The sequence below is a fragment of the Calonectris borealis genome, chromosome 5 (assembly GCF_964195595.1).
Source record: "Calonectris borealis chromosome 5, bCalBor7.hap1.2, whole genome shotgun sequence".
Taxonomy (NCBI): domain Eukaryota; kingdom Metazoa; phylum Chordata; class Aves; order Procellariiformes; family Procellariidae; genus Calonectris; species Calonectris borealis.
The window spans coordinates 4,237,716-4,256,662 of record NC_134316.1 but is presented as its reverse complement, the minus strand read 5'-3'; the positions used below and the strand labels follow the sequence as shown (position 1 = coordinate 4,256,662).

General features: G+C 41.7%; 1 protein-coding gene across 2 annotated transcripts in view; it reads left to right on the top strand.

The window, feature by feature from the left end:
- Nucleotides 1-18,947, top strand: part of DDHD1 (DDHD domain containing 1) — a 67,796-nt gene that overhangs the window by 9,325 nt on the left and 39,524 nt on the right. Inside the window, exons 2-3 of one of the 2 annotated variants that reach the window (XM_075150762.1) lie at nucleotides 5,871-6,044; nucleotides 13,916-14,017. In XM_075150762.1, coding sequence (XP_075006863.1) covers nucleotides 5,871-6,044; nucleotides 13,916-14,017 — 276 coding nt within the window. The remainder of the gene's footprint in view (nucleotides 1-5,870; nucleotides 6,045-13,915; nucleotides 14,018-18,947) is intronic. The other variant, XM_075150761.1, reaches the window with a different exon arrangement.

The following is an 18,947-nucleotide window of genomic DNA, read 5'->3' as shown; positions in this document are numbered from 1 at the left end:
GCACTTCTCTTTGTTATTTAAATACCTTTCAGCTTGAGATGTCACATATGGTAGCCTCACAGTTACCTTCAGCTTGTGCAGATGTTATCCTCGTGCACTGCAAATTGTTTGCAACTGTAGTAATAAGGAAGACAAATTTAAGGAACAGAAATTACTACACTGAAAAGCGGGAATGTGAAATTACGATACTGAAAAGCGTCTCGAGCTGACTGTGTTTTATGAGCTGGTGTTTCTTGTCCGACCTCTTGGGCTTGGAAATCTGGGAAATTGGGATTGCCAATTTCAGCAAAACACAGGTTTTAATTTAAAATTCTGAGCCTTTGAATATTATATTAACCTTTTAGATCTCATTTGTGGGTAAATTGTTATAGCTGTCTTGAGACTGATGAGTGAATAGTGCCAGAAGTGCCTTGACTTTGCCATCAAGCCATCTGCACAGGACCCCAGCTTTGAAGCAATGAAACAGAAGTTTACTGAATCTTACTCTCTTATAATTTTATTCTGTCTCCTTTAGGCTTTTTGTTTAAACTCTATTTGTTAACCTTTAGCTATTATCTCTGTATCGTCTTGGTTTTGCAACTGCTTCCTGGTTCCGAACCAAGCAAAGTGAGAGAGGCTCATATGAGCCACATCTGAGCTGTACAATATTTAAACTCAGGTATACGCTGTTTCAACCGGCGTGGTGGCAGGAAACAAATTAAAATATTCATGTAGTAGTACAAAAAGAAAAATGGAGGCAAATTCTGCTCAGTTGTTACTTTTCATACTGTGTTCTGATGGATTAGTTAGCTTTTTCATCCAATTTATATTGGATGTGATCACACAGTTTAAAGATCTTCACAAAAAAGGAGTAGTTAGGGTATACATATATAAATTACTGCCCACGTGTATACTATATGTTGCATACAGTTTTTATTTTAACATAATTTTTGTTATTCACAGGATTTAGGTGATTATCATAATGCAAATCGCTCATGTTCTTGTCTCATCACATCATTAATTACAGCACTTGTATTCTTTTATTCTTTGGATTTTCAGGAAGAAAGACCTTTTTGTGTAAAGATAAATAAATCCTTTGTTGCAGTCTAGATCTCTTAAACTATTTTCTTCTAAAAGTGGTAAAATATGTATGACTAATTAAAATAAAGTGCCTTTCATCAACTCGTAATCCCTGCCATTCAAATTTATTTAGAAATTCTTGTATAAATAAGCCATGCAAGTGTATAACCGGCCAAATATATTGGTACCTTTCAGTTTGAAGCACTGCCAACTGCAGATTATACGGTGTAAGACTTAAGGCAGTGAAGAAATCAAGGCAAATCCTTTCCTAGGGATCAAGATTGTAAGGACAAAGACAAATAACACTTCATATTACAGATTTGGAATGCTGTGTTGGCAAAAAAATTAAATTGCAACATGATGTGTATTTAATTCTCCTGTAAAACAAAAATAACTGAAAGAATGTAGTTTAAGCTTTCTAAAATCATCTGAATGTCCGAGACATGAATGAATTTATTGAAGGTGGATAGGAATGAGTGAAATTGGGTGCCAAAATGGCAATTTTGGTTCATCGCTTCTTAATGGTGGTTATTGTAATAGCTTGCATCAAGTTCTCTGGATGAATCACAGAGAAGTCTTTAAAGAACAGCACCTGTCCAAGATTAAACAGAGGAATTGTGTTTATCAATGCCTTTACACTTTCCCACAGTCCACAGATTATACTGAAAAATCTCCTCGTGTGTTGCAGTCGCCTGGTTTCCCCACCCAACCCAGAGTATTCCGTCTTTTTACCATTAATAGACCACTTTTTCTTCTTAACTGAAATGCCTCTTGCTTTTGGAGCTGGTGACTTTTAGCATCCGTGGGTTGTCATCATCATCGTGACTGGGGTTGGACTTTGACCCGGACTGAAACCCGGCATTACACGCTTACAATGTCATGCCATCGTTGTTCAGTTTTGAAAACGCAGATGTTAACGGGCGGTTGTTCTTTCTTTACCAAGCCTGATGAGAAGTAAGATGAAATGGTTCATTGTCGGCTGGGATCACAGATTTGATTGTTCCGGTTCTGAAAGACAGCGTTCAGTTTTCTTAAAACCAAACCGTGCCTCTGATGGAAGGAAACGTCATTTACTCGCTTCCTCTACCGGCGGTTTTCTCTCCAGGTTTCCCAGTAGCGCGGTGATCAAACCTGCCATCCAGCTGGAGGTGGGAAGTAAGACAGGTTTGTAGGTCAGGGTGCTGTGGCTGCACGCGTAGTGTGCAATGGTTTAAAGGAGGGAAGGACAAAAAAAAAAAAAAAAGCAACTCCTGGGTCCCTCTAAAATCCCACTGAACTTTGGAAAACAGAATTGCCTTGCTTAGGTTTTAAAGCCCTAGTCTGAAAACAAAGCTCCGTAACAATCTGTCTTTGGATCTGAAAGTGATTTATATTTCCATATAAATGCCCTTTCCAGACCCAGATATATTAGTTTGTTCCCAAACTAAACTATCCTGTAAAGATTTTTACAATAAAAATTTTCTTATTTGAAACATGCCGATTTTTCCTGGCTGAGCCTTTCTGGAAAAGGCACTGCCCATCTTATGTTTGAGAGCTGCTGTTGAGTGCCACAGTCTACTCTTGTAAAGAACCACCATGGGAAAGTTTCTCTCAGGCAAAAAGAGCCTGAAAATGTTTATTTTAATGCTTTATGTTTAGAATTTTAGAAATCTGTAGGTGGAAATTCCCAAGTGAAAAACTTAAAGCCCTTCAAAACTGAAAAAGAGATGTCTTGTGTTCATTTGGTTTGGAGTACAAAATAGTATTCATATGATTTTTTTTTTTTTTTAAATCTTTTTATGGATTCAGTGAATGGAGCCTCGTCAGAATGCTTAGTCAAGAATTAAGGAATTGCTTGCAGATTTTCCCAGTAAGGATTAACATCTGACGTAGTTGTGTCATTGCTTCAGCAACAATGGGATCCTTTATCTACGCTCACATATTATGTGCATTTCAGTTTTTCCTACAGACGGTGCTTTGTTTGTAAGGGCAACCTAACTGGATCTGTGTGTATTGGCTCTACTGAAAAATGCGGGTATCTGACAGGTGTAAAATGTAGGGGAATACAGCAAAGGTTAAGACAAATGCGTGATGAGAAGCTACTGTATATGGTGACAACTGGCGTTGCTGTGGTTAACTTTCATTGCATGAAAACTCAATACTTGTGTTTCACGCTTCATTGGTGGGATGTAGACTCCAAAATCAGTTTAAATTTTCACAAACAATTGAATTTTCTGTCATTTGTATCGACTATTAACTTCGACAGTTTAAAGCCACTCAGCCCTTTTGTTCTTCTGACGCATTGGGATTCACTTTCATTAAATAATCGCGCCCTTTGAACACCCCAACCTCTTTATTCATCTGATGGATCATCAGCATCCGAAACGTTAGAAATTCAGCGCAGAACAATTGGCTCCGATCCGGAATAGCTATTTTAGGTGTGCAAACAGAAGTTGAATGGCAGAAGCAGGTCCTGTGCTACTGCTGTCTGCATTTTGGTCAGGCCAAGGAGACCGGAGTCGTCTGTGTTCTCTATAGGCAGAGCTGAGGATGCAGGGGGGGTTGAAGAGTTTGAATGGGGCTTTGGGCAACTTGGGAGGGATGAACCAGCACGCCCCACGCCTGCCAAAGAAAACTGGGATCTGTGGGAAGTTGGGATGGGAGAGGCTGTGGCGCTCGGAGCCATTGTTTTGGGAAATTCGCTCTCTGCGTTGTGCCATGTGTGCACAGAGGGGCTGTTTTATAGGAAAGGCGTGCGCCAGCGCCAAGTGAGGGAAGTTCAGTGGTAATCTGGGCTCCTTGCTCCGCATCATCTGCCTCCAGCATCCGCTTCCCTCCCCGCCTCGAGCTGTCCTGCTGTTCACTTTTCCTTGCTGATGGCTGCAGGACCAACTTAGGGATGCCAACACCTGCAAGGGTGCCCTCCTTCTGTTACAAAGGTGGGGCGTTAAGAGATTATCATCATTTCCAGTACTGTACAAACAGTGTTTACCTGTAAATCTGCTATGGGAAAGGTTTCAAAATTGGCTTTGGAAATATTTTGAGTGTTACTTGCCCTGTGGGGAGATTATTTTAAGGAGCTTTTCCTTTTACTTTCATAGCTTGTAGTGGTCTGAGGGATGAAGAATTCAGAATAGTTTAAAGGTTCCAAGTAATGAAGGTGCTTGAAATTCTCTATTACATTCTCATCTGCAAGCAGTTAATATGAAAAAAAAACGTATATAGCGTATACTAGTGTGCACAGGCACAACGAGCACTAGCAGCATATCTATAATGGAGAGACTTCTGAACTGCCATCAAGCTTAGTGGGAATGTGCCCAGTCCCGGAGCGGTGCTCCGGGAAGCAGATGCTTTCGTGACCTGAGCTGGCGGCTGCGCTAACAGAGCCGTGTAGCCGGGCTAAAAACCATTGCCCCTTGGCTGGGTCACCTCGCCCAGCTGTGTTTGTACTGGTCTGGTGATAGATGGGGCATCTCTGCTTTCCCTTCCTGCGCTCAGTAACTCTGAAATATTCGTGCTCTCTATTGTTTTTTGTTTGGTTGGTTTTTACCTAATTTTACTTTACTGTTTCTTTGCATTTATTGGTTTTTTTTCTAAGCTGTCCTCACCAGCTTTTTTCCCACCTTCCAGGTAGGAACAGATCTTTGAGTCGTAAAGCCTTTTTTTTCCCCCCTTCTCCTGTTTTGAGTCTTTCCTTTTGTGGTTGAGTTCTTAGCTGCTTTGGGGAGCTAAACATGTGCGGTTAGTATGCACACACATGAGATGTTTGCATTTGGCTGAGTCTTTCTGTACGTATGCAATATACAGCAGCGCGCATTAGCGTGTGCTGGAGGTCAGTGGTCTGATTGCAGCAGAGCTGTATCCGTGCTGGTCCCATGAGGCTGGAGGTTGGGGTCTTACAGGCTTGTGGAGCGCAGGCACACACAGTATTTCTCCTTGATTTTCCAGATGTAGGAGGACAGATTCTGAGCTGAGCCACAATGGATATTATTGTCTCAGCTTGCTTGCAGGGGTAGATAGAAGGGGAGAAGTCTTGCTCCCTGCAGCCGCAGTAGTTAGTGCCGGCATCAAGCACAGTTTGACGAAGAATAGACACCAGGACGCGTTTTTATAGACTTCTCTTTTGTCACGTGAACACCAAATGCTGGGCACCCAGTTCCCTCATTTGGAGTGCTGAAACTGAAACTAGAATGGCAGTGACCGAAAACAGCCCGCGGTGAAAGACTGATTTTAATAAAAAAAAACTTTCCTTTTTAAAATCACCCTTTATGCTAATTGATGTGTAATTTGGGTTATTGTAAGTGCAATTCCCAAAGGAGACAAGGCTCTCTGCAGTAAGGGCAAGCATCGGTGGTTTTGCATCTCCTCACACCGCATCCTCTTGATAACTTTGAAACCAGTGCTTATTGTCAGTCAAATTTTATATAGAAGCATGAGTCTCACAAAGTTCCTAATTTTTTGAAAGTACAAGGCAACTGGGTAGAGGGGAGTATATCCCATTAAAGTTGGCCTGTTGTTTGAACTGAACCCTTAAATTTTGCAGAATCTGCATCTTTCTGTCCACCTCTCACATCCTCACACACACTCTGAACACGTGGCCTCATTACCTCAGCTGTTCGTAGATGAACACTACCTTCACTACTCATTTCAGCCCCATGGGAAAAGGTGGTGGCGTTTCTTGAGGCATTTGTGGTTACCTTGTTAGGGGTCCCAGCAGCAGGAGTGTAACGTTTTCATCAGAACACCAAAGAGAATTCCCTTTCCCTCTTATCTGCTGTCAGTTTGTGATTTGTTGCATTAAAAAAAAACCCTCCTTCTTGTTTGATTTTCAGAAACAGAAAAGATCCCTGTAATGCGTGGACAGTGGTTTATCGATGGTACATGGCAACCTCTGGAAGAGGAGGAAAGTAACCTGATAGAACAGGAGCACCTCAACCGCTTCAAAGGCCAGCAGCTGCAAGAGAGCTTTGATATGGAAGTATCAAAACCTGTTGATGGGAAGGAGGGTAAGATTGTTTAGATCACTACTTTTATAGTATGTTCTCTGGACAGTTGGGGTCTGTTTTTCTTAAGTTTAAGAATGTGATCTGTGATGGTTTTCCATCCTATGTAGTGGGGAACGTTGTTATAAGCGTCAGTTTGCTCTCCCATTTTTCAGTGCATTTTGCTGTTGTAGCATTTCCTGCTGCAGCACATTTGATGAACGCTGTAAAAATTATATTCATGGATAAACTTCTTGTTCCCATTTTGCTTTGTGTTTCCTATCTTTTAATTGTGTTTGAAATCTCTCTTCAAACTGAAATCTCTTGATGGGACAAGAAGAGTCAATGTCCAAATGCACAGCGGCTATTAGCTCTCCGGCCAGCATTCCTAATTCTGCCCTAAAGGGAGTATCGGTTTTACAGGTCACATTTCATTTTCCATTCTAGTTCAGCCTGTGACTTCATTAAAGTAGTTTTCAGCTATAGTAAATCTTGAGCATTCATTCTGTTATGGAAGTCCTTATATTTTAATGACCAGGCTGAGGACATTCAGTTAGGATTCTTGTGAATCTCAGACGAATGCATTTAATGTTTTTAAGAATAGCCTTCTGAAATTACTCATCTATTATTTAATGTGTGCAGTTGAATTGGTTGATCGGGCTTAAGTGTAGCACAGCGAAAGTTCCGTATTTTTGGCTTTCATGCTTCACTTCTGTTTGTTGGTTGTCACTTGATGAACAGTCTACAAACCAAGAGCTGCAAGTACAGAGGCCTCACAATATATTTTAGTAGGGTTTGGTTTGTGTTATTCTTTATAAAGCAACTTTATTTTTAAACTCTTTAAACTACAACTGTGTACAAAACAGCTACAGAATGTAGGAGTGGCTGTGTTTTGGCCATGAGCTTGGAGGAGTTCTTATGTGTGAACTACATGACCACACAAGTAAAAGCTTGTTAATAAATTAGAAGCAAGGCAGTATTCAGGGTTCTTCTGTGATTACTGTAAGGAAAACCAGAATAGCGTTTGTTGACTGGGAGAGATTTTTTCAACAGTGCAGAGAGTAGTTAAGTTTCTAACTCCCCTCAAGGCTAGCGAGGACTCTGTGAATATATTTTTCTATTTATATCACTTTAAAAGATCTTTTCCTCTGGCCAAGCCTGCAGTACAGTCTTCTGCTTTAACAGCTCTGTCAGGTAGGTGCATAAAACGGTGTGACCCCTGAGCCCCAGCACTCTGCCAGTACAACCGCCCGTTTGAAAGGCACTTCCACCTGTATTTCTGTGTGCTTGTAGTGATTTATTGTTCCAGCGTACTGGTACAAGGCTCAGCTTTGTTAGTACAGCTGTACCCCCGCTGAGAGTGCAGTGCTGTTTGTGGTAGGATACTATGCTTTTACTTGGGAAGCACATCTTGGTGGCTGCTGAGTGCTTCCAGCCTTTGGTAGCTTAATTTCTGATGGAAGGAAGGAAGGATGGCTTCGGTTGTACTTGGATTCTCCTTATCGAGTGAGGAAGGGAGTTCATTGTTTTTTCAGAAAAATTCTGGTCTGTGGAGCAGAAATTTTCAGATTTAAGGTAGGAGAGATTGGGGAGAGTGGTGAGAAAGATGCAATGCCTGATATTTACAAAAACATAAAAGATCAGAAAAAGAAAATCCAAATTCAGATACCAGTGCCTTTTCTAAAACTAAAGTTAAAAAAAAAAAGCTATGTATGCCGTCACTTCAAAACGGAATACGTGTAAAGTCACCAATAACTTTCAATAGAGTTTTTTTGTAGTAATAGAAGAGTTGCAGGAAAATTATAGCTAACAGTAAGTGTGAAAAGTGGTTTTGTCATTATAATATGCCTCTCAATACATCTCTGATCAGCTGGCATCCATGATTGCCATCTGCACATGGCACTGGGAGAAGCTTTACAACTGCTATTATCACGGATGAAGTAAACATAATTAGTTGGAGAAGTGCTGAATTCTGTTTATAAATTTCTTAAATGTTACAATTTGTTGCTACAATTTTTTGTAATTGCATCTTGTATGAAACATATTTTGGTCCCATCGAGGTTTACAGGTAGCTGTTACTTAAGAGTAGTGAAAGTTAGAATAGGTCTGTAAATATCACTGAGAGGTGAAGTCACCATTAGCAATGCTGTGATAAAGCATTGTAAATGATGACAAACTAGCAATCACATCTAATTCCTCAGCAAAGTTAAGACGATCTGCTGTAACAGTCTCTTGGTACTTAGACATAATTACTTTTCTATATGAAAATGCCAGTTTGCATCATAAATAACGAAAAACTAGCTGGTCAACAAGCAGCGATAGGCAAACCTGTCGGCTCTTGATTTGACCCAGCCATGCTCTAAGCGGTGGCAGTAGGCTGAAAAATTGGGAGCAAGTTCCACTTCGCTGCTCCTGTTCTGGATAATTTTTGCTAATTCAGCGTGCTAACTCGGGGCAACATACGATAACCTGGAACTTAGCATCCAAGACTCGGCTGACAATTTATTTGCAATTTAATCATATTTATTTATTTATTTTGTTGTCCTCTGAAATCTTTTCGTGAAGAAAAGAGAATTGCTAGCAAGTCTACGAGGTGTTTAGCACCCTCAGCTTTTGCGCAGCCTGCCCAGTGCATTCCTGGCAATGGAATCACCCCCTTTAAGCACAGGGCAAGTGGTGCTGCTTCCCGTCTGCGCGTGGGGTCATCCGTACAGATGAGTTCGTCTTTGCAAAAACTGACAGTGAGCACTAGGTGCACGACCTGTGAAGGGTAGCTGCTCAGCATGCGGCTTCCCTCTTCTTTCCTCATATCTTTAGTTTTGGGATACACTTTAGGAGAGTACTTTTACATCTAGAAAAACGATGTCCCACTCCAGTGATTTGATTTATTAATTCTGCTCCTGGATTGTAGCATGTTAACAAGGAAATAACTAAGCTTTATCCCGGGCTTTTGTTGATGGCAGGTGGTCCATGAATACATGCCTCATTATTAAAATGTTAATCCAAGCAAACCTTCCTCCAAAAGTGCAAAATGTTTCAGAATAGGGATCTCCAACCTGTGGCCTATAAGTAACAGAACGCCCATGCTGCCTTCCAGTGTTGTTTGGGACCGCAGGAGGCTGTAAATGCTGAAGGTAACAGAACAGCATAAGGCGGTGCTTAGGTGAACGATTTCTCAAGTTCTCTTTTCCGTGGGGCAGCCTGGAGACCCCTGCTTCCGTGGGAGATCCCTCTGAGCAAACTGCCTGTAGTGGCATTTTGATTTTCACCCTTTAATTAAATATTTAATTTCGTGCCTTGCAAAATGAACTGTGTTAATGCTGCCTAATGTCCCTGGCTCCCCTTGGTGTCTGATCCTCTTCGGTGGTCTGCTGAGCTGTTGGTCTCAGCAGTGGCGTGACTTTCTCAGGTAAATTATTTGTTACGGCAGAATGCAGACGTGAGGCACTTCAGTTCTTAGGACCGTCCAAGCAGGTTAATGAGACCTTTAGTTTTGCAATGCCCAGTTGACTTGGATTTGTCTCCAAGAAGGTTATGTTCTGTAGGAGTTCATAGATGTGATTCCCAGCTACCAGAGCTCTATCTGCTGCTTGGAGAAATCAGTCATATTTCTGAGATTTCGGGAGGGATGTTTGGTTCCGAATGTGTTGGCATCTGCAACACTTGTGAAAGGCCAGCCACCCTGACTGGCGACCTCTGACGTGCAGCATCCATAGGAGGTGTTGACTCCGCAGACCGCCACAGACCAGGCAGAACGTGTGCGTGTCGGGGAGGGATGCTGCGGGCATGAGCCTCTCTCTTCATCGACTCCGCAGGGAGCTCTGCCTCCCGAGGTGCCTAAAGCCAGGCCAGACGAACGCTGCTGGAGTCCCGGTGCACGCAAATCCTGCCAGGGCATCACCCATCTCCTCCATGGCTTCACCGCACTCTGTTTCACATCTTGTCACCCTGGAGTCTGCTTTGATCCTGGCCAAATTCCACATACATTTTTCAGTTTAAATAGTTCATTTTGTTGTTGGTAGATGCAGGAAAGGATGTTGCTATTCTGCCTTTTAAGACGGAGTAACCGATACGGTTGCAGGAGGAAACCACACTTAGGATGAGGAATTAGGGGTTTGGCTGCGTTTCGACTGCTTTGTTGTGAAACTGCATGTCTGCAGCCTGGATTTGACTTAATGCAAATCACAAATTTGCACAAATGCAAATCTGTATAGCGGCAGCTTCAGGAAGGCATCTTCTGTCTTGTCATTACATAAAGCAATTTTACACAATTTTTTTTGAGCAAAATGAGGGTCATCACATTGTCATTTTATAGTTGTATTGAGGAGTAGAGCTTCATGTTTGCCATGCAAGTCTTTGCTGAAAACAATCGAGTCTAATGACACCTTAAACCCCTAAACGAGAAGCTGCACTGCTGTAACAGTGTATGTGGGCTCCTAGGACTGATTTGTTGTTCTGCCACTCCCTCGATAGGTAGACAACGTTGGAGTTTTTTGGGGCCCTCAAATTCGTTTGTCCAGTACTTGTTTTTTTGCATCCAGGTAAACTAGGCTTTTTTGTATATTGGCTTTGTCTTAGGGAAAATTCATTCTTCAAACTTAACATATGTAAATTAATATCAACACAAGATGCGAGGTGGAGTTTTGATCTAAATTCTTAGGTTCAAAATTTTAAATGATACAAACTTCAACCCTTAAAATATGGAAATATCTGGGTTGTTTATTTGATCCCACTGAGAATGGTTTATAACTCTGCCTTTGTGCAGAAATACTGACCTTCCTTGAACTGCAGATACCCAGTGAAGACACTTAAATATATTAGTACTGTAAAATAATTCTATAAATATTTCTGAGAAAGACCTAGGTTTAACGCTTGTTCTTTGAAGCAATATTTCAGATGAAATCATTTTGAAAGGAATTCAAAAAGGGTATCATAATTCCTTTTTAGTAGTCAATAAGCTTAAAACCTACAGAATAATGTAAGATTTAGAAACTGCTTTTTGTGCATACTTAGGCAGACAGTGAGTTCAGGACCTATCTAAAGTAGTCTATCAAAGGAGCAGTGTTCTCAAGCGATTTCAGTAACACGAAGTCAGTGAGATAAAAAAGACCATGAACTGAGATCACAGCAGGTTCTCAAGGGTTCTCAGACTAGGTATTTTTGCTAACTGTATTTACCCATAACAAAGGCAGTCATGCTCAGGCCGAGAGCTTCTCGATGGAGGGTCAATGTCGCTACTTAAGTGTTGATTTTTCTCTCTTGCTCTGGGGCCGAAGCCCACATATCCCTTGCTGTGAGTTCCTCGAGCACGGAGGAGCCGTGAGCAGGCAGGTGCCCACCGCTTCAGGCGCAGGGAAGCGGTCAAGGATGAATGAGCGGCTCTTGTCCCACAGTCCGACTTTGCAGCTGGAGGTTCAGTCTGTGGGACCCACAGCTGCCTGGTACGTGGTAAAACTGCCATCTCTTGCCTTCCGTACAGCGGCGATGGTGCCAAACAGCAGAGCAGGAACGGCAAGTGCTCAGCATGCCCTGGGGAGGTAGCAGCAGGTGATACCGGCCAGCGTGAGGGCTAATTCTGATTCTTCTATTTGACACCACTGAGCAGTTGTTCAAGGGGTACATCATAAACTGGTCCCCGGTATAAATAATATCCTCTAACAGCTTTAAGGTTTGCTATCTCTGCTTTAAGAATACTTGGTTAGCTGTTACTATCATAAATGCAGTTGAGTACCTATCATCTGCTGCTCCATCATCTTTTTTAGGTATATTCATTTAATTAGGGTAAAGTGAAGCTGAAACCTTAGTATATGTGATAGTAAGATAGGGATAAGACATAGTTTATTGTATTTGCACAGAGAGATGCTCAAAATTCAGCTGGAAATGGCCCGAGCAACCTGATCCAAATTTGAAATTGGATCCAACTGAAAAGTTGATCCTGCTCTGTGTGAGGGGTTGGAGCAGACGAACCCCAGCAGTCCCCTCAACAGAAATTATGCTGTGATCAAGTCTATGATTCTGTGACAGATGATAAAAAAGGTAGAAAAAATCCAGTGAGTCAGAATCAGAAGGAATTTTTGAAACGCGTTGATCTTGAAACTGCATAACTTTATTGGTTTTTCTTACGGATTTGCAGCGTATGGTTAGATGCTGCAAAAACTATAAAAGTTGCATTTGGAATAGTTGATTTGTTTTGCCTTAGATTTCAAGTAAAATTGGCTCTGTTCATAAAAAATTTATATTAACAATGAATTTTTGTCACAGCTGGCTAAGTTAACCTTCAGATGGGAAGGTCATATTCATAGACTCAGAGTCGTGCAGATCAGAAGGGATCTCTGGAGATGATCTAGTCCAACCTCCCTGCTCAAAGCTGCAGCGTCAACGAGAGCAGGTTGCTCGGGATGTTTCCAGTGGGGTTTTGAATATCTCCAACGACAGAGACTTCACAACCTCTCTGGGCAATTCGTACCAGTGTTTTATCACCCTCACCATAAAAAAGATTTTTTTTTTTCCTTATACTTTACTTGAATTTCCTGTGTATATGCTTCTTGAGTTGCCACAGCCAGTAAACCATTCTGTAGACTAAATTATTCCATCAAGTTCCAAGTGCAGTAGCTCTGAGCCTAATTTTCCTCTCCTCCAGAAAACGGACGGGCAACAGTAATATACTTCACTTGCATCTGTATTAAGGCATCTGCTGACAGAGCTGTTAGCTGAGGGTGTGAAGAGGTGTGATCCTGGACCAGCAGTCACAACCCTCGACACAAGGAATATCACTCTCTTGTACTGGCATAAGTTACTGGATCAGAGGGTTTTAACTATTCCTGGTGTTTGTAGGGGAAGATGTCATTCAGTTGCGTTTCTCCCCACTCTCCAGCAGGATAACTGATTTCAGGTGATCGCAGCTTAATGATTTTGTGGATTTAGAAGCCAGGCTGCAGCCTCTTGATTGGATTTAAACACACTCTCTTGACTATATCAGGTTTTTGAGGCTAAAACATTTTGAAATTAAGACTATTTGTATGAGCGAGGGCCCACAGAGCAGTAACACAGAAGACGTAGATTTGTAGGACTTCACTTTCAGCCTTGCTGAGGAACCCCAGCAGAAGCATAAAAGATACCCATCATAACCCAGTTAAGAGCAAATACAAGTTGTGTAAGCGCCAAGAGCAGCTTCTTCCTGCTCACATAACTTTAAAGCTCCTTAGCAGCAGCTTTCACTTACCTTAAAGTATTTCTTCCATAATCACACAGCACCAATATCTTAAGTCCCTGAAAAAGAATCTTTTGGGCTGCTGTGCAATATCTCAATGCTCTCACGAGGAGTGCAATGACACAAATGAAAGTCGAATAGAAGTTATGGACTTGCCTTACCTTCAAGGGGAAGCTCAGAGGCAAAGCGTGCATGCTGTTGCGTATCACCGTGGAAGGCAGCTTCTTGAGGCCTTACAGAACAGGGTATAGAAGGATATTTTGTCTAATTTAACTTTTAATGATCCTCTTACACTCTTTGGCGAAAATAATAGAGCTGTGCTTAAAATTGAGTTGGTTTTTTTTTCTAAATGTTTAGTGTATACGTAAGAGGGGTTACTGTGTTCTACCCTGTACAAATAGAGCGTTTATGCTTTTGTACGTGTAAATGCAAAGGCACTCGGTGAGTCTGATTACACTGTGTTCCAGCTGTCTTTTACAAAGCTTTGTTGTGATGTCATAATTTGTTTATGAAGAAATTGAATTTGGCTAATGTGACCTGACACTTTTGCTTAAAACCAGTTTTAAGTGTATATACTGTTTCAGAAAATGTGCCAACTTTTTTTTTCTAAAAATGGTAATGCTAATGAAAAAAATGACACCCCTTTTAAAAATTTTACTTTGAAGCTCAGTGTTTTTACTTTTAGTTCTCTACTACTTCCCTCCCTTCTCCCTCCCTTCTTTGTTCAAATGGAGAGGATATAAGGAGAATTCAGATGCTGCATGTCTTAAGCGAAAGCGTTCCCAAGGTACAGTAACTGTAGATTTCTTTTTTGTAGTACTCCTGGCTTCGGAAGCTTTAAATTCTAGTTTGCTTATATCAGTTAAATGTGTTAGATTTACATGCTTCAGCTTCTTGAGCTGTATTCATGCCATTTCCTTCAAAAGGGAAGGAAAAAGCATCATAGATCTTAGAAGAAAAGTAGAAGTGTTGTGAATCTTAGAGAAAAGTAGATGCTAACAGTACCATGCAGTAATCCTTACTATAATTATTTGTGACTGTGATGAAAACTAAACGTTTGTTTCTTACACTCTTTGTATGTGGTTTGGCTTTTTCAATAAACTAAAAGCAACTTTTTTAGAGTCACAGCAGGCCTGGTATAAGATAAATTATGTCCGAGAAGGAATTTTTTTTGCCACTTTTTGGATAATGCATGTATCTTTAATTTCATGATGTAAAATATTTTTACTGTAGCTTTTGTGTGAGTACTGGAATGAAATGAGACTTTGCACATATGATATAAAAAGGGGAAGCTCTATAGAATACGTGATAAAGGCTGCTGTGTTGCAGAAAACAACTTTGAACTTTGCAGCAGCTGATATTGTGCAAATTTGTTTCAGAAAGAGGGAGTAGATCTTACAGGAGCCATTAATGATTGCAGAAGGCTCAAAAGTACTTGTCACTGGTCTTTCTCTGCCACCGATAAAGCCAGTAGCGATTAAACTTTTACTGACTTCAGTGACTGTGGAACTAGAATTCTGAAAACTGCACCCTCAATTTAAAATGTAAATGCACATGGTAGGTTTAGAGTTATTCTTGTCATACCATATATTCTTTTAGCTCTTGGGTATATTGTAAAGTATGAGAATTTATTTTGACATGCATAAATGTTTGCCTTTTGACTTCCTTTAATTATATTTTTCTATAATTGGGTTCAAATGAAAATGCCTGGAATCAAAGCATTTAATAGTAAACTTTTTCCTGCCTCTTCTCACACGTGGAACTCAAGTCTGTTAAAGGTGAAGACTGCTGTCCTGAGCAGTAAGAAAGGACTTCTGCCTTTTATTTTGTGATTGTAATTTTGAAATTATTTTGTATATTTTTTTCTCCAAATCATGTTCAGTTGTGGTAATGAATGTGCTTGAATTAAAAAATTAAAGTAGGTGCTTATATAACAAATCGTGACATTGATGAATTGAGAGGTGATGAAGTGCAATATAAAAATGACAGCAATGTGAAACAGCCCAATTTAATTAAGAGCAATAGCCTTTTTAATGGCTTTGCATTTGTTTTTTAAATAAATAAAAAAAGGTTTTAAAATCTGCAGCTGTACCTGAGGTTTACATACCAGAACGCCAGAGTTGTTTAAGAAAGAACAATAGTGAACAAATTACGCTCTCAGCTGCGTGTATGATGTGGCAGGGTTTTGTGCAGAAACTAATGCTTACTGGTTTATTTTAAAATCCCTGAAAAAAAGAAGGCAGGAAAGGTTTTCAGACAGTATGTATCCCTCCTCTGGTCTTTAGCCCCGACTGGAAGGACAGTGCCTTTGCGGAGGAGATGGAGATAATACCAGCTTTTAGCACTTCGAAGATGCTTTCCTCTAGATTGATTTTGACTTGAGCGTAATCAAACTCTGATGAAAGAGAATCACCCCATGCTTTGGTCTTGGCAGGTGGATGAAAGTATCAAGGAAAAACCAGGTGCTTACCTTAAAAGGGTATTTAATTTTAAACTGTTGGCCCCGTGAAATGCCATGTCGAAGTGCCTGTCTGTCTGCACTTGCTCCTGGAGGCGTTCAGCCCCCCAAGCCCTTGGGCTGGGAGGGTGTTTGCACCAGCAGCGCACGTGCAGTGCACGCACCCCCAGCTTCTCCGCGGGCGTAAAAAAATAGCGCAGGCTTTCTGCTCCTCAGTTATTCTGCGGTTCTTTTGACTCAAGATGAGTTTCTGCAGTTTCATTGAGATCAGGTTCTTCAAGGCTTTAGGAATATGTATTCTATATTTTATGTTTACCTCTTCATTTTTCATATTTAAACTTTTTAGGGGGATTTTTCCCTCTGTGTTCATCTATCTTGGTGAAACTGGAGATTCGTACGGTAGTAACCGTTGATTTCTTCAGCTGAAAGAAGTCCTTTCTTCATCCCTCCCCTTCCCCTATGCTTCTCTCCTTGGCTTTGCATGGCGTGCTCGCTGCTGTCTAGCGTCAGGCTGTCTTCCATCTACAGCGGGGTTGTGCCTTCCCCCTACTCATACTCTAGGTGTCTGTCGTGGTTGGTATTCCTGAAAAATGTTTCATTTCTAGTTTCTGGCTAGAGAGGAAACCAAAACTTGGTCTCATTTCTATGGGCTTGGCCATTAATCCCAAACTAGAAAACTAAGCAGTGTGCAGAATACCTAGGGTTTTCTGCAGCTGGGGAAGATGCACCTTTGGAGAGGCCTGCTTAGAAAGCTGTGCATGATGTCGGTGTCAGAGGAGTAGTTCATGTGGAAAGAAAGCTGCAAGAAGTCTGATCCACAGGGAGATTCCTGTCCCGTGGTTTTACGGGAGACCCTTCATCTTCCGTGCCTGCCGTTCAGAGATGCCGTAGCCGCAGTCAGCTCTCGGTGAAGCTTAGCGACGTCCTAGCCTGGTGCCCTGGAGAGAACGCGTAAACGTCGAAGGCGTGCTCCTGAAGGACCCGGAAGGCAGAGGAATGAACGCGAAGAGCGTTCCCCTATGCCATACCCACCGCCTAACCTGAATTCTGAGACTTGGCTTCCTCAGCCACGCTACGACGTGCCTTGGTGACTGCCTGACACTCTGTGACATCTCTCGGTATGAACAGCTCCTGCGTTGTCAATTTGAGCACCTCTGCAGCATGCAAGAGGTTTATAGAACAGTCACCGTTTGTTCTGAAAAAAGAATGTTAATCCCGTTATCTCATCATCTTCAGGAAAACATCCTCTCCTTGTGTTCAAAACAGCGATGGGAGCCCTTGTTATCCCATACCTGGAAAGCACAGTTTGCATATTTGGGGTTTTTTTTAGGATGCTTATTTTCAGACTGCTATCAAATCCTCTCCAAAGACACTTTTTTTGTTCCCTGCCTTGCTATTAACACAGCCTGGGACCGTCGCCAGCGGAAGCTCCTTTTGGTTGGGCTCTTGAGAATCTCTTCACAGTCCTCAGTGCAGTCTTGGCCCTCACGAAGAGGTACCTTATTGCAGGGTTTTTTTACCTAAAGGGTATCTCCTGTGCATAATGACAGAGAACCGCTGTCTCTGCCTAGATATGCATGCACACATGGCTTGTGGATCATTTATCCCTGTGATTGATCTCAGCTAGGCAGCTCTTCTCTCAGTTGGGTTTCTGCCATGCAAGGGTGTACCATTTCTCTCTCCCCAGACATCTCATCACTGGGACAGATGCTTACGTAAGGATCGAGAGCGCACAACCGTAGTCATCAAGTGGGGTGTCACTCCTATTTTGAAGGGGTATTCTTGCACACCAAGAGGGTCTGGAGGTCAGGGTGACAGATTTTCCCTTGTTAGGGGATTTTTGTTCCACTGGTGGACATCACATTCAGGGTCTGAAGATGAACAGACATACCAATGTTTATATAAAATAAAAAAGGGGAGACAAAATCTCACCCCACCTCAATAAGAGGATGGGTTGGTCTGTGGAACGGGTCCATTGATCCTCAGGCAGACTTTTTAAACAGCGCATCCCATGGGATTTCAAAACAGAGTGCCAAGGTAGAGCACCCAGCATAGTTTGTTTTGACCCAGGAGACTCTTGTTAACTTTTAAAGGCATGTGTCTACTCCTGGTTGGTAAGATAGACACCCTGGAAGTGTTATCCAGACTTCTGCAAAATACTGCACTGGAGTGCCTGGTGCCTTTGAAATGTCGTGCAGCCACTGTTTTGCAGTGATTGAGTCTCTCTGCAGCTGGTTTGGACTTTGGAGTGTGCACATGGACAGGCACTCACAAGCAAAGCAGTGAATGTGTTGGTAAACAAAATTTACTGAGAAATGCAAAATTAAAAGTAAATATATCAATTAAAATTGCACAGTGTATCATCTTACTGGCAAATTGGTAAATTCTCTGAAAAGCATTGTCCGTATGCATGTTCTGGATCCTGCCTCTTCCCTAAAAACTCCTGATATTTTGTGGTTGAAGGAAAACTGAGAAGCAAGAACAAACACACACTTTTTTTTTCTTTTTTTTTTTTTTTTTTAATTTTTATTCTGGGTGCTGGGTAGAAAGGAAGGGGGTGTGTAGTCCAAGTGCTGTAAGAAATATATCTGAGCTTGAATGCAATGTGCAACAACGCATCTCAGAGAGGTAAGTTACTCTGTTGTCAAGAGACAAGGAAGTACGGTCCTGCTGAAGGTTACTGGTAGCTTCATGTGGTGCTTATGTTAACAGTAGACCAAATTTCTCAGGTTCCCTTTTGAAGGCCTTACTAAATATGCAGAGAAATAGTGTTGGGTAGTTCATTTGCCATTCCTCAGTGCATGCATGTCTTGTAGTTGATTTTGATGCATCCTTCAACATACGTGTTTTTGAAGAACACCGTAAGAGTAAAAGTTAGGAATTTGTTCTTCCCAAGTGAGAATAATTCATGCAGCATGGGAAAAACCTACCTCTCTCTGTATATTTTTTTTCCAATAGAGAGACTGGACTTGATTCCAGAAAGAGTTTGAGGATTGTTCCTTCCCAAACTCTATTCTTCCAGTGATAGTAAGTGACTCAGCCATGGACCTCTCCATCTCTTCCTCTGCATGCTTTGGACCTTGAGCACCATGCTCTCCAAAGAGGGTGCTTCCAGCCCTCCTGGGTCAGCTTTCCAAGGACCACACTCTGAGAGGGATTTTACAGAATGTGGGTGGAACAGCTCTTAAAGACCTGCTAGACAACGCATTAAAAAGTCTACACAGGTCATGGATTTGAGGATGGAGGAGACTGCAGAGAC